At 38.3% G+C, this 16,190-nt stretch overlaps 1 protein-coding gene across 1 annotated transcript; it reads right to left on the bottom strand.

The window, feature by feature from the left end:
• Positions 1–1,289: 1,289 nt before the first annotated feature.
• LOC140931201 (NADH-ubiquinone oxidoreductase 75 kDa subunit, mitochondrial-like) lies at positions 1,290–16,156 on the bottom strand. Its single transcript, XM_073380962.1, has 22 exons — positions 16,037–16,156; positions 15,784–15,869; positions 15,038–15,135; positions 14,274–14,381; positions 13,041–13,117; positions 11,694–11,840; positions 11,523–11,600; positions 10,759–10,877; positions 10,046–10,112; positions 9,278–9,377; positions 8,099–8,133; positions 7,165–7,425; positions 6,703–6,754; positions 6,150–6,226; positions 5,674–5,740; positions 5,488–5,550; positions 5,120–5,281; positions 4,612–4,704; positions 3,898–3,955; positions 3,639–3,814; positions 3,317–3,451; positions 1,290–2,275 (listed from the first exon to the last, which is right to left on the bottom strand). The coding sequence occupies exons 2-22, from the start codon at positions 15,857–15,859 to the stop codon at positions 2,138–2,140; spliced, it is 2,187 nt and encodes a 728-aa protein (XP_073237063.1). The 5' UTR covers positions 15,860–15,869; positions 16,037–16,156; the 3' UTR covers positions 1,290–2,137.
• Between the last annotated feature and the right edge of the window lie 34 nt (positions 16,157–16,190).

Below are 16,190 nucleotides of genomic sequence, written 5' to 3' on the forward strand. Positions count from 1 at the left end.
TTTGGTAGTGCCACATAGAGGTAGAAGTCACAACTACATTCCTGTCATTCAAGTCATCTTGAGCGCGAGGCTGGTCTTTCGAAGCTTTAGTAGCGGCAGCGAGAAACTTTTCTTTTTTTTTTTTTTTGCCAGCGTGAAATTTTATCAGACAGGCCCCGGCTTGATTGGCTCCATCGTTGGGTGGCGCTACTCACCGGATAAATCACTATCCAGCGGATAAGAATTGACGAATAAATTGCGCTATCCATGGGATAGAGATTTATCCAGGGGATAGTGTTATCCGTCTATAGAGTGTTTTCACATGACGTCACGGCGGCCATATTGGTGTCCCAAAACAATGAAACGGCGGCCATGTTGGTGTCCCAAACCAATCCTGTGGGAGTTGAACTCTTTTCTTATGCAAACGCTTTCTTTTGTTCCAATAAATTTGCATAGATGCTGAGTGAAAACATTCTATTGAACAACTGTACTACTGGGCCCAGATGAATGTTCAATTCTCTTCTGGGAATTGCGAGACAATGGAGTCCTAAAAAATTTGCAATTGGAACCATAAATAAAGCCTCGGAGTCACGTTAAAATTCGAACGTGGACCATTACAGCAAGGTCAGTGCAGTCCCCAGAGCCACTAGATTTTATGACCACTTGACCAAAAAACCTATGGGTACTGAGGACGAGAATGGGTGACCGAGACCGGCCGCTACACGGACAGCCATAGGCTGAATTTCAGACGATTACTTCGAGGGCTGGAAGTAATCGTCTGAAATTCAGGCCTGGGACCCGTTTCTCGAAAGTCCCGATAATTAACGGGCCCGGTAAGCTGTCTCCGTTTACATTAAAGATTGAGGTTTCAATAGTTTTGCATCTAACACGATAAAACTGTCAGTTAATGAAACAAAACGGAGTAGTTTGCTAGCCAGGACCCGCGCTCTTATTCTTTATATTTCGATTTATTTGATTTCCGGCCCGTAAAGTTACCGGGACTTTCGAGAAACGGGCCCCAGGCCAGCCAATCCAGTGCAGAGTTCGAAAATAAACTAGACCGTGGTCACACCATCCTCGGAGACCCAGGGACAGTTAGTCAAGACGATAGAATGTTTGTGGCGAAAGTTTAATATAATATCTCGATCTTATAGTAAATGTTCGCTACGAACATTCTATCGTCCCGACTAACTGCCCCTGTTAACGCAAGCGAGTCGACTAATCCCGCCTCCCAGCGTTAACTCTTCGCACGAAAGCCGAATGTCCAACGAATGAACGCAAAAAACGGTAAAAATGAGCACAGAGACTGCTTTGCATTCATTCACTTAAAAACAATTTTATTACATACTGAAACCATCACTCGATAAACGAATGAAACTATACAAAAATAATCTGACAGATACAGTATTTAAGATTGCGTCCATCCGCTTCATAACTACCAAATACTTCCTTCCATCTCATAAACTATTTCTACTTTAGGAAGGTAGGTTCTCAAATGTCTCCGTTGTCGGTCTTTCAGTTGAGAAATTTTGTTAATGAAAGCTTGGTCTTGTTATTTTTAAGTAACTGCCAGAAATTTTTTGACGATGTTTTCTTCTCTTTTTACGGAGCTTAGGCCAATACGACGACGACCACAATGACGACTTCAAAAAGACAATAGTTTTAATGATCAAAACAACAGCTCTGCACGTGCATCACGCTTTTTAGTACATTTCTTTGACGTCCACTGCGACTTGAAACCTCCTAATTTGACGTTTTATAGAGGACGTGGACATACGACGACGAATTTTCCTTCCTCTATTTGAACCTGAATAAAATCCTTAAGAATTCAACTCCAGGAAAAGTCGCCTGCAGTTGACATATTGAGCGGATCCAAATAGATGCGATTAAGTTTGAAAGAACGCAAATTCTTTTTTTTACCGACGTTTTCACTGAGGTCGTCGTCGTCCTTGCTTAAGGTCCCTTTTATCTGCACTAGGCATTTTGTTAGTTTACCTCTCGAATTTAAGCATAAATTTATCTCCAAAGTCCTCAAGAATGCCATTCTAATTCAAAGAAACGCCAAACTTGTCAATCAGCAATCATCTCTGTATCAAAATGGCTTCCATGAACGACCTATTTACAACTGAATCGATCAGAACTTCAATAGATGATACTCTTATTTCATAGTTTTTACTGCGTTCACACATTTGGCCATGGTCTGAGAAGCACGACTGATGGCGTCTGTCATGTAGAAATCCTTTAGCTCCAGAATACTGGGCTGCAGCGGGCTCTTCGGTAGCTGGGCTTTGGAGCTCTAGAGATGAACGGAAATGAAGGCAATTGTAAGAATACAGAAGTGTTTACTATTAACAGACTGTCCAACCATCCCGATCTCGTCGGAATTCTCTCGATTTTGCTCGAAAATTCCGAATCCCGAACAATATGCGATCGGGATAGACAAAATCCCGAATTTCACATCAGTTTTGGTAAATACATAAGAACACGTAACAGAGAGTACTTAACCCGGCTGATATCCAGAAAACTTAAATATACCGCCTGAGATATAAAACTAAATCAAGTACTTGTATGTAAAAACATGCGAATAAAAATAGGCATAAAAATAACAATTAATTTAGCGAACATTTTAGAAAGAATCACCCTCTCAGAACGCAAGAAATTTTCCAGGGTAGCATGCTTCCAGACCCCTTGCGGCTCGCACCCTCCGCGCTTACGTGATTCGACGGTTATTTAACAATTATTCCTCGAGCCCGAATGCGCTATTGACTCAGAGGCCATGAGGGCAAGAGGAATAATTGTTTTAGTAAAATCCAGTTAGTTGGTCAAAAATATCGAGACAAAGCAACTTTCGCAATTTAAAGCTAGACTTAAAGCCATTGTTGTGGTTTTTAAAGCCGGCGCTTTTCACTACTAGTGGGCTAGTAGTAGCTCAGCCAATCAGAACCCAGCATTGATAATAGACCACCAGTTGGATTTCACTAATAAAAAATATCCCGACTTTAAGTACTCAAAAGGTTGGACAGTGACTATAGATGAAATGTCTTGAATTTTAAAAACCATTCACCTCTGAAGCAGTCTATCATGCATTATTATTATTATTATTATTAGACTTTTAAAGGTAACTACAGTAAAACCTTTATTCAGGGAACACCCTCGGGACCAAGGCAAGTGTACCTGAATAGAGGTTGGCCTGGGGTTTGTTGATAATTAACCAACACAGAAAATAAATTTTTTTCTACCTCGGAATCTGCTGAATTTATTATTTCAATTAGCTAGATAATGTATAAAGGATCATGATGAACTTTTGTAAGTTTTGATTCATCTAAATGGCTTTTACCTGCATCAATCCCAGGGCCAAGTTGAAGAAGTTGGCCTCCTCCACGTCACCATATCGAGTCAAGTTCGGAGAAACTTCGGAAAGTCTTCGCCTGATTTCCTCCAGGTTATCGTAAGGAAGGGAATAACCAGCAATCTGTTGGTGAACAAAATCAATGCAACGAGAAATTAACAAACAAATCCTTCAAATTTACCTTACGTTAATTAGGAAAGTTCCTCCTTCTTTCATTCTAACATGATCATATATTTGTTTTACCACGTTTACATGTTCCTTTTTTAAAGAAAAGATCTATGGGCGATCAGTACCGTTAACAGAAGCTCACCTCTGATAGTGCTCTGATAATCTTCCAATCATCTCTCGCGTACACGGGTGGCGTCACAGCCCTTCTAGTCTGCTGGGCCCGCCCCTCTGTGTTAACGTAAGTTGCTGTCTTTTCTGTGTATGCTGCACCAGGAAGTATGACGTCAGCCATGTGTGCTCCACGGTCGCCATGGTGACCTACAGAGGATAAATCAGGTTAAAAGACGCACGCCGACGTAAGAGGGTTGGTTATCATGCAGTCCAGAAGATACAGTACATACCTTGATAAACAATAAAGCAGTCCTTAGGAAGATCTTCACGTTTCACCAGACCAGCATCCTGTTGAAAACAAAGACAAGTTATTTGATACATCTCCATTTATTAATTGACAACGCTTTCGCATCAAGTCAATAAAAGTACATAAATCTTCATCAACGACGGGAAGATTACTTTGATCTACCCTTTAAGCCAAGCGCTGCTTGATTGCCAAAGAGCCTGCCTTTTTAAAGATGAAAGGAATGAGGCGTTGTCAGTTTAAAAACTAACAGTACGATAAATCTGTGTAATCAAGTAACTAGCTCAGTTCCTATGTAGCCAATCACAATGCAGATTGTGAAATACGAAATTGAAGACTATTTATAACGAATTTATATATTATATATTTATAACGAATTTTACAAGCCATCCTAGGCCTCGTTGACACATAAGCGAAAGCAAAAACTACTGCACTGTAAAATACCGCGAAACATTTCGAGCTGTTTGAGCGAGGCAAGAAATGCTCAAAGTACTTACAGCTAAAAAGCCAAAAATCTCCTTTGTCAGCGATGTTTGCGTTCAGAAATCGGTAAGGCAAAGGCATGATGGGATAGGATTTTAAACGGTAACCAATAAAAAAATGAATTCACATGCCGGTAATGGATCCACGTGTGTTTTGCTCCGGAGAGAGACCTATACTTAATTGGCCTTTACGTACACCCAAGATGAGGAAAACTTACAGCTCCAAGCAGGAACAGCAACTTGGGTTTCTCTGCCATTTTGTCGACTCCTGGCTTGTATCCGAGATCCAGAGCTGCCACTTGACTTGCAACCTGACATCAACATAACCAACAAAAGTCATCAAACATTGTAATACATCTAGGTACACTCATCACTTCGACACCCAAATGCAACTTGAACCTTACTCGCACCCAGGCGGACGTCTCCCTATCGATGAAAATTTGCGCGCGCAAATGAAAACGGGAAGGAGAAAACGGTCTCTCTTCTTTCTCCTTCACATGATTCATTGCGCTTCATCACCAGTAAACCCCGTTTAGAAGAGAAGGAGGTAGCCACTCGAACTGTAGTGCCGTATGTTTTACAATGTGCTTCGCAAAATATTGTTAGGAATTGGTGCTAAATAGGCCAATTGTGTGTATTTATGTCTAGAAATCATAATTATTAGGAGTCAAATTCTTTGATAAAGAAAATCAATGATAAAAATAAACAGGCGTAGAGGTGACCTACCCTGTGTAACACATTAAGAACCTTCCAGTCCTTTTCAACTTTCTTCGATTTCTTCAGCTTGAGAGACATGTCAGCGGCTATTTGATGAACAGCAGCACCGTCATGTCCTTGAAGAACAGTGTTTCCCACAAGTATCATGGGGCGTTCAGCATTTGCCAACACCTGTAGAAAGCGCCACAACCATGAGCGACCTATAATACTTCCCACGTCGAGCCCCGAAAAAAAGGCGCTTCGACTGCAGGCTACAGATTTGCTGAATACTAACTAAGAGCATTCAAATAATGGAATCAATTTGGAGCAAATGCACTGCCCAGGCTGGTAAAAGCTATTTTTATTCGGTAATGCAAACCCAGTGTTATAACAGATACCTTTGAGAATGCATGGTTTCCAGATACGACCTCTTTCAGGACGCTGGCCGAATCTCCAAGATGCTGGAAAGAAAACAAGCGGAGATAATAGCAACAACAAATCACTTAAAGATTGTTCTCAAGGAAAACAGTTAATTTTGTTTCCCATTGTTTAATATTAAAAATAGAGAGACAACTTAGGTTTACCTCATAAGTGTAGGTAAGGTCGACTTTGGTACCCACAAGTCCTACTTGAAGGTCATTATGCATCCATCTACAAGGAAAGAGAAGAAGACAGAGAAATAATTGGGAAGATGGTTCGTGTTTTCTTCTTAGATCAAAGCGACAGTTCTTAACCAGTACCAGTTTGTTTAGGTACTGCAAGGAATTACCTGCCACTCAACACCCTACTGATATAACCACATAATATGCTTAAATATGTGGAATATCCTTGCAGTTACATTGTATGTTTTGCAACTTTCTACGGGTACATCACGAACTTGCAAAGTGACCAGCCTTGACTTGGCTTGATAGCTCAGTAGTAGGGGCACTACAGCAATACTGCACAAGTCAAACCTGATTTTTTTTTTCAGCCTTCCTTTTTGCAACTGCTTAAGTTGCGTATATAACTGAACTGCGATGATCTTTCATGTGTTTAGTACAAATGTAATTTGTTTACTTACGCTTTGCGAATGCGGGCATTCACTAGTGGAGCTTCATATCTGGGATTAGCACCAACTATCAACAGTACATCCGCATCCTGGAAAAACATGAGCAAAACAATGAGGCATGACTTCAATGTAAAACAGAATTATGACAAAGAAACGGCAAATCCCTTTTAATTCCCTTTTAAAAGCAGAATTCATAAAACTGATGTAAGGCCAACGATAGATGGTGGATGTAAGGGCTGTTCTCTCTACTCCTCATAATCATTTAATAGTACAATTCTCCTCCGTCTTATAGCAAATACTACTCACTTTAGATTCTCATTAGATTGTGATATATTATGAGTCGTTCCAATTTTTTTACTTTTAAATTGTACACGTAATTCCAATAATTATATATTGTGCCCAAATTAGTATGGGGTTTTTCCCATTTCTATCTATCTATGATAAAAACACTACATGTAAATTCTTTGTTTATAGTGGAACAGTCAAAGTATAATCAGTAACGAAAGATAAAAAAAAAATGTAATATAACTCTAGTACTGCATTCACCAAGAAAAAGAGATGCTACCTCAATTCCTGCGATAGTGGTGTTCATGATATAACTGGATCTAAAGTCAGTTCTGAAAATGAAATACAATGCATGGCCCATTACACACAAAAAGGAATAAAAACAGGCGTGACAACCGTTAATTTGTTCGGTTGTTTTCAGAAACTAATTTTGCAAATAAGTGGTTTAAAAGGGGCAAATGAAATATAATTATTTTTGATACGTGGAAGCAAGAGGGGAGAAGTTTATTCAATAGTTGACATTTTCTTCTGATTTGGATTAGCATGGATTCTATTTCCTGCATTATGAATTACAGAAGCACGACTCATGAGAAGCACCACCCAGAACAGCCAGAGTAGACACACGCCATCAGCATGCAATTGCTGTAATTGTTACTCATATATCACTTTGCAGTAACACTACAGTGTAGTGGCAGTTGAGCATTGTGAAATGTAGGCTATTTTCTCAGGCTTTGTTACCTACCCCGAGCCATCAGATGGAAATCCCTCTTCTGTGTACAATCCTTCACTGTCATAACTATTCAGCAGGTCTTTCAGAGCTACAAGAGCCTCGGCATCTGCAAACCCACCGGCGACTGCTGCTATTTCATTACCACTGAGATGGGTCATTTTCTGAGCCACTTCAACCAGTGCTTCCTCCCATGTACAGGGTGTGAGGTTGCCTGATTCATCTTTCATCATTGGCTTGGTCAGGCGCTGACGCTTCAGGCCATCATAGGAATATCTAATACAAAACAACATTTTTCAGTAAAGTAAAAAATACAACACTTTTCTGAATCTTGTGTGTAAAACTATCATTATCTCATATCACCATTTTTTTAAATGTGCCCAAATGTAGTGTCAATTTAGGCAACGTTAAGCTCGAAAGAATGCTACCCAGCCTTATTGATTTTTGCAGGGGAAGCCCAGGTAAGTTTAAGGGGCAGAAGACTAAACAGCGATTAAGTTGCTGAGATTCATAGTGCGATTAAGCATGTTTCACATTAAGTCACCTTCACAGATTTCTGATGAGTTGAAACTGAGTTTACAGCAACCTTTTAGATTGGACTTTGAGTGCAGGTATGACTTAAGAATTTCGAGCTACATGTCATTGTAAATCTGCAGGTTAGAACAAGTACATGCACTGATATGTAGCTTTCTCTGGCTGATACTTAGGCCAGGTTGAAACGTCACATATCACATGTGCCAAAGCTAATGCAACTGAGCAAGAACCATAGATTTTCCATAATTATAAGCATTAAATTTGATACTTGTTTGAACTAGGCCTTCAATGTAAGTGGAAATTTTGTTATGGAAGAAGAAAGCCCGTCTCTTTCTACCTTAGAACCAGTATTCCTTTTTTTCGCTTCCAAAGGAAATTTGTTTTGGGGTTAAATAATAGCTATCCTGTCTCTTACCTAGTTTTGTCAGAAATCCATTCCTCATTAATATCCTAAAATAGCAAAAGGATTTCGTTTACTACAAAGCTACAAACAAGTACAGGAAGTACAGTGTTCTTACCAGGACTTTCAACCCTGGCGTTCACAGGACCCGTAGAGAAGCTAAAAGGGGGTCATGAGGGAGAAAAGTGGGTCACAATTTTAAAGAAAGTGCGGCAATGCTGCAGTCTGGTAAGAATGCTGGAAGTATACAAGTACATGTACATACAATCATGAAAGCAGTAAAGGACTCATCTGCACTAGGCCATCATAATAAATTATTGGATGTTGAAGAACACAGTTTTCAAACCTTACGATAGCTCTAAAATGATTTTTGCACAGACTAGCAAAAAACAATGGTGAAGCAATGTAAAATTCATTCAATTATGTGAATGGATGTTGACGAATTTGGAGAAATATAATGATTCTGTCAGTTATAAAGTAATTTGTTTTTATTTTTAATAATATTTACAAATTTGTAATACTAAAGGTAATTTATTTTTCCTCTGGATTAACCCCTTCAATCTTAAAAGAAGCCAGACTTAAAAAAAAAATCACAAAAAGAAAAACAAGGAAGTTAATGTACCAACACTGGTTTTTGTTACTTTTAGGTAATGGTCATTTTATACAGAAAAAAATGAATGTGTGAGCAAAATGACGAGTTTATTCAACAACTTGACAAATGTTCACGCCAAATGGATAATGTACAACAAGAGAAAAACATGAATGTTTTTTAGTTATTTAATGTAACTTATTCAAACTTGAATCGACACACTGTACAGTGAATTGGTTGAAATCCAAAAAAATTCTAAGAAATGCCCCAAATGTAATTTGCATTGTTCATGGCTAAAAGATGCATTCAGAAATGACCAGTATTTGGACTTTTTCTGGTCTTTGTTGTCGAGCATACAACATTACTTTTTTTGTCATATTCAACTCCATGAAAACACACAACATGATCATGTTTGCTAAACTAACCCAATCATTATTTTTCAGAGCACTCTTACCTTAAATTTGCAGATATTTGATGGCACACAAAAAACCAATAGGAAAATCTTCATGAAAATAACTGCTATGAAAATTTTTCGTTATTGAAGGTGTGATGGTGCTTCACTACACACTGAAGTACAGAGTATAAAATAATGTACACTGACAAACCTCATTCATCCTGGGTAGGACTCTCATAACTTCACCACATCTTGTATTTACAACAATATTGCTTCCAACAGCATCCATAACATCAACTGAATCTGTTTTCCTGTTTAATAGGTAATTTAAAATAATATTCAACCACCAACAGAATGCTGAACTTAATTATCTATTAATTGAGAAAACCAGAGGATTGAAAACACATTCAATACCTACTTCTGATAATTCTTTAAGTCTGATAAACAAGGTTGAGTTTTAAGCCCTAATTTTCCCAGGAAAACACAATAGTAAATGAATACAACTCATGGAAAATTCTTGAAACTGCCACTTAAAATTGCAGTACTCGTTTCACTAAGCACAAAACCACTTACAGCAGCTACAATCCATGTTTCAATAATACATACCCCCAGGGGGGTACTCAGGATTTCAAGTGACGGGGATGATCGAATGGAGCCAAAAGTCAAGACCCAAAAAAATCCCTGCACCAAAAATGCAGACTATTGTACAACACGTGCGATGTCAAGCGACACCATAGTTAACTATTAAACAACAGCAAAACACGTTTGTTTGTACTTTACTCGCAGAACTACGCAGCCAGGGCACTACCGATTCTTTTTAATACCCCCAAAAAATCCCTACTCAAATCAAGCTACCCAAAAAAATACTTGCCAAATTTTCGTACCCAAAAAAATCCTGGAATCGAAAATTTCAAACCACAAAAAATCCTTCGATCATCCCCGTCACTTGAAATCCCACGTACACCCCCTGGGTACATACCTTAGTTCCCATGGTCTGGCGGTAAATGCATAAGGCTTTGATGTTAGTGCACCAACTGGACAGAGATCTGAGGACAGAAAAATATGATTCAGAAGCAGATAAACAAAACTGACCTCCAACAGCTCTTGGGACAGTTGTACATTTTTTTTACATTGGACATTACTGTTGCAAATAAAATCAGTCTGTTTTCAGGTTACATCAGTATACAACATAGCTTGATGCAGAATCGCCTTTGTTAAATAGCCCTAATATAAATATTAATATCAACATAAGATAGAGGGAATTATTTTTGGTTTAATCTACGAATGGATAATATTGTTAAGTACAATGGCTGGTAATCAGCCAAACACCCTCGATATAACAAAGGACCAAGGGACTGGCAAAATGTGTTTGCAATAACAAGGTTTCATTATAACGAGATCCTTTTACACATACTTTACTATTAATGGGATAAGGAATATTGTTCATTAAACCGTGGCCTTTGTTATGTCGAGGTTCTTGAAATTGAGGTTCTACTGTGCAAGTTTCATCTAGTGTTAGGTTATACAAGTATGCAACTGATCGATGGGCTATACAAGTGATGTATTAATTTATTATTTTTTGCTTGCTGGCTCCACAGAGTTTCTCACTGGTAAAATGGAGCAGCTCATTTCCCTATTTTTGCCTTTTAAAATTGTCCGCAAGCCTGAATACCACTCACAATGATTACATACCAACAACATTTCCAGACAGTTCTGATTTAAACATTTTCTCCACATATGTCCCCACTTGCATGTCATTTCCTCTACCAGTTGTGCCCAGATCATCTACACCAGCTATCTCACTGGCAAACCTAACAGTGTTAATAATGAAATTTTCAAGGTCACGTACATGTACAGAGATTTATGGCTGCTGATTAGTTCAGGGCTTCATTATAATTTATTTGCCAAAAGGTCGATTTCCACTGTCACCTTATTTTCATGTGCATACACATGTAAATTATAAATGAGTAAATAAAAAAAAACAAGGCAATGTATGGAAAGTCATGTGTAAAAGTAAAAGTTGAACCTTGCTCAACTTTTACGCCCTTCATACATACGCACAGAAATTTACTGTGTGTAGGCACGTTATAATAAATTATGTGACATTGGAAAACCACCCTCGGGCTTAGTAAATACTACATTACTTTAAATGAAGATGTGATTGTCACAGTTGTAATACTAAATGGCAATTAACTGGTAATTAACCTCCACAAAATTTTGGGACTTTAATGGGATTCAAACCCACAGCCTCTGCCTTAGCACTGCAGTGCTCTACCAACTGAGCTGTGAAGACCCAGACATTGTGGGCACGCCAATTTGTTGACTTCATCTTAATCCATTAAAAGAATGAAACATAGCAGCCAAAATACAGTTTTACATTTATTAAAATGAGAAATACATTATTTCATTGTTAAATTACATTATTTTGTTCTCAAATCACCCTTTAATAATCTAACCTGATGCATCTTGTGCAGTGAATGCAGCGAGTCATGATGGTCTTTACCAAAGGTCCAACATTTTTATCTTCCACAGCCCTTTGAAAACACAAAAACAATCATCAATAATCAGTTGTGAAGAGAAGTGCTTTTACATCGAGTATAGTGTGGTAACTCACGTTGTTACAGTACCTTTTCCCTGAAAATTTGTTGTCCACAAATCTGCTTCTGTCACTACCAAATGCCATGGATTGGTCCTGCAAGTCACACTCTCCACCCTGATCACATATGGGGCAGTCCAGTGGATGATTTACCAACAGAAACTCCATCACTCCCTCCCTGGTGGAAACAACATGGATTGGAGAAATATTTTAGAATCCTCAAGTCTCTACATCACTCTAAAGCCAACTGCAGCTACAAACCCATGCAGAATGTTAATGTTAGATTTGTCTGCCCAAGATGTTCCAGTTTTACACATACCAAACCAACTGAGCTACAGTAACAGTACACATGTCACTCTTTACATGTAGCATTGTTGGTAGAGTGCCCTTCTCATGGGCCAGATTTTTCACGTTTAAACACAGCTCAAACCCAAACTCTGGCCAGACCACCAAGGAAGGAGTATGCTGGCTATAGTCAACACCACTGATCGAATTCAATCTTCAGTTAGTTGCTAGTTAACATAAAATGGCTATTCTAAGAAGGCCTTCAGATACATGTATGTACAGGCTTAATAAAGCAGTGTAGAGTTCAGGGCCATACTCCAGCAGCCCCTATCGGATTTTGATTTATGCAGCAGGAAATCATACAGACTGTATGTTAAAAGCACTTGGGCCCCATCCATTATTGTTCTAAGGGCACAGCCCTGATGTTTGACCTTGAGTTGCTCAAGATTTACCCATTCGCTCCAGAAATTTTGCCCAAAAATGCGATTTGAAGCTAGTCAAGTAGTTTTCTGGTCACTGTCATGCTATAAAGAGCTAAAACCTACCATAAAGCTATTTACAGGTTGTACACTTTGCGACCTTCTGATCCAGATGCAAAATATTGGCTTGCAAAGTTTAGGCATGAGCAGAAAGCAAAATTTTGTGATAGTTTTGGGGTTTAAAAGTGACACAGCAGTCTTGGGTATTACTTTTCACTTTCTCTCCTTCCCTCTTTTTTCGCTTTTCTTGCCTCATTTTTTTTCTTTTCCTTGGCATTTAGTAGGAATCATTTTTGGGAAAGCTTTTAGGATCTTCGGATTAGATGAAAGGAAAGGTAGGTGGGTAGTGGAACAAGATTTTCCTAGAAATTTTCAGGTCATTGTTACATTGTTTTTTTGCCTTTTTGTCTGGTGTCCTTGACTAAATCATGCTCATTCTGTTATGGTTTGAAAGATCTCTTCATTCTGCACAAGTTAGCAGAAAAAGGTTGTCATTGACCATTAAAACTGATGATGTCACAAGCAGTAGAAGGGAAATGGATCTGCTTCTATAATACATGTAGAAGCTCATGAGATTACATGACTAATATAAATACTGAGCACTGTAGGATTACCTAGCTTTTCTTGTCATTGGTGAGTCTGTTTTGATCTTCATCCCTTTCATAACAGGCATTGCACAAGATGCAACAGGCTACAGCAATGAAATGAAAACAGTAAGTTCATTTGACAGACCAAAAAACTGACGATGTGAACTGCAGAAATACAAATTTTAAATAAAGATATGATTGTCGCAGTGGTAATTGCAATTAATTTTAAGCAACTGCAAGTAAACCTGAAAACATTTTGTGACTTCCACAGGATTCAAACACGTGGCCTCTGCGTTAGCGCTGCAGTGCTCTACCATTTGAGCTATGAAGACTCATACTGTATGGGTCTTTACACTTTCATTCCTTTCATGGGTTAATATGAACTCAACAAACTGGCCTGCTCCCAATGTATGGGTTTATTAGGCATCAGAGATTGGAGAATTCTCTGTTTACCATGCAGAATTCTCTGACTAATGTTCCGTATCCTTTGACAATTTATTCAGAATTGGCGCCTCTTTCAAAATATTCTCCTGTAATGTTACACCTTTTTCCTGCTACTAGAATTCTTAATGAAAATCCAGTTCATAGCTCAAATGGTAGAGCACTGCAGTGCTAATGCTGAGGCCATGTGTGTTCAAGACCCTAAATTTTTCGCGGGTTTACTTGCAAAAAAATTAAATTACAATTACCACTGCTATGATCATATTTTCATTTTAAAAAAAACTGACAAACTGGCTAGCAAAGGCACCAAATAACAGCTAAAATCAAAATCATGTTTACTGTAAACACATTTTGAAAGACAAGTTTGTGAAGAAAGTTTTTCTTTGTCATTTTATAGTTCATTACCGATATGTGCACACAGGTATAAGTACGGGTTTTTTGGACAATTTTTATCTGCTATTTTCCTAGTGTGTAAACTATTACTATTCTTTTTTTTGTCATCAAATAGAAATTCATGTTTATTGCTTGCAATAACTTCAACTTCAACTTCAACTTTATTTAAATTTGGAAATATAGCAAAAGATACATTAGGACTGGCCTGCAGTTAGCGAGGCTAGCTCGCTAACTGCAGACTCTATGCATTGCATTGTAAGACTCTATGCATTGTAAATCTATCCAATATTTTAATTATGTAAGTCAACAACACTTTATATGAGTGAATACAGGTAACATTATTATTGATAAATCTAACTGAAATTCAAATGAATTGCTTCGCTATCATCATTGCAACAGTTGATGACAAAAGAACATGAGCCCAACCTTGAGAGATCTCTCCACTTCTACAAGACACATGCGGCAGTTACCAGCAATAGAAAGTCTGTCATGATAACAGAATCTTGGAATTTCAACACCAGCCATTGCACAAGCCTAAACAACAAATCAGAGAAGATAATGACTGAGAAACAACATGGGCTAAAAACCAAGGTTTTTGCCCAAAAGGGTATCTGCTGTGGGTGTATTCTTTGAATAAATGTGCATGTATTGTTCAGCACCCTAACTGACTCCTCCTCTTATCTCAAATACTCCCTTTGATTTGTAAGCACATCTAAGTTGTAAGGATAATTTGCAGTTAATCAGAAGTCACCAGCCCTTCCCTAACAATAAAAGGTCCCTGGTGTTATTAGTTATCAGTAAGTTATCTCCTTTGTGTAAAGCTATACAATTTTTTGTTATCAAAATATCATTCTGTTTATACCCTTTCTTTGTAATAAACCTGATGTAACACATTGCCTGATCATCAATGAAGGCCTGTCTTATTTCTTTACTTTTCATTTTTTGTTCCTATTCCCAGATTCTTCAAGCCACTGAAAACTTAAACCCATGGATGTACATTGTGGAGTGAAGGAAAAGCTACATGTAACCACACTTCATAAGTCAAGTTTATTTACTCAACAGCATCTTCAAAATTACCCCATATTTTAGTTTTCCAGAACAATTTTAATTTCGAGCCGGTGGAAAGCTCTATTTTGGCCAGTGAAATTAGCCACAAGCTGGCTGTTATTCAACATCCCCGTATTACTGACCTGTAGCACTGTCATTCCTGGATCAACCAACAAGCTTTTGTCATCGACAAACACTTCAATCTTTTCTGGTGCTGGAGCTGCAGTCCCATAATGTTGAGCTGAAAATAAGAAGAATACTCATAAATTGATAAAAGTAAATGCCTATATAACACTTATTGAAGCTAGGCATTTGCAATGTGTAGGTATTAGTAATGCTTTACAGTCATTAATTCATACCCAACTTGATTCATACCCAACTTGATTCGTGCCCAGTGTCACATGTGTGGCATCTGTTTTGTGGCTTAAAGAACGAGGTATATTAAATTCATAGTCTACCATTTTACCTCATGGCTTACCGAATAAGGTATACTTCATGTGAAGTGTGTTTTTAATATTGAGTTGTATTCACTCTGTTAAATGTGGGTATGAACCGTCTGGGCACAAATTGACTCGGTTTACGGTTTGGTCGCCTGAAAGTCATTTAGTCAAGATGACTTTCAGGCAACTTGACCGGTTACTATTGACTTAGGTAGGTTTCCCAAATTAATAATTGTGCGCATGTCTATTCATTCCTTGTGTGGTACAGTAGACATTTCCAATCTTCTATTTCTGATAGGGACATTATGAAACTCTAACAGCCCAGTCAGTCTAGTAAGGAGATCCATAATGATAACATGACGGCAAAATATCAAGGCTCTGCTCATTTTATTAGCTAACATGATCAGATTCTTTTAATTTCATGGCTGAGCAGCATGTGTTAGTCTCACCTGCAACTTGAAAAGAAGGTGCTAAGCCCTTAAGGGACTGAACTCGAGCCGCCTTTGACAAAGTCACCCTCCACATTGTGCAAAACCTACAAAATTCCAAAACAATCCTGACTGATCCACAAACATACAAATATCAAGATCAAATTTGCAAGTTATGTAAGCTGAGGTTACCTTAGCTTCAATGCACAACCTTAGAAAATCAAGACTTTAACCATATTAGGTATGCAAACAGTCGACTATGACCTCTACTAACCTTCGGACCTTTTTTCTACAGAGGACGTTTCCAGAACGTAAAAACGATCCTTGTTTTTGAATAACACCACTTCACTCAATTCTCCAAGATGGCGACCTCACCAATGCATACGGGCATTTCCGTATGGACAGCTCGTACTGTCAGCGGATTTCAA

Source organism: Porites lutea, chromosome 3 (genome assembly GCF_958299795.1).
Source record: "Porites lutea chromosome 3, jaPorLute2.1, whole genome shotgun sequence".
NCBI lineage: Eukaryota > Metazoa > Cnidaria > Anthozoa > Scleractinia > Poritidae > Porites > Porites lutea.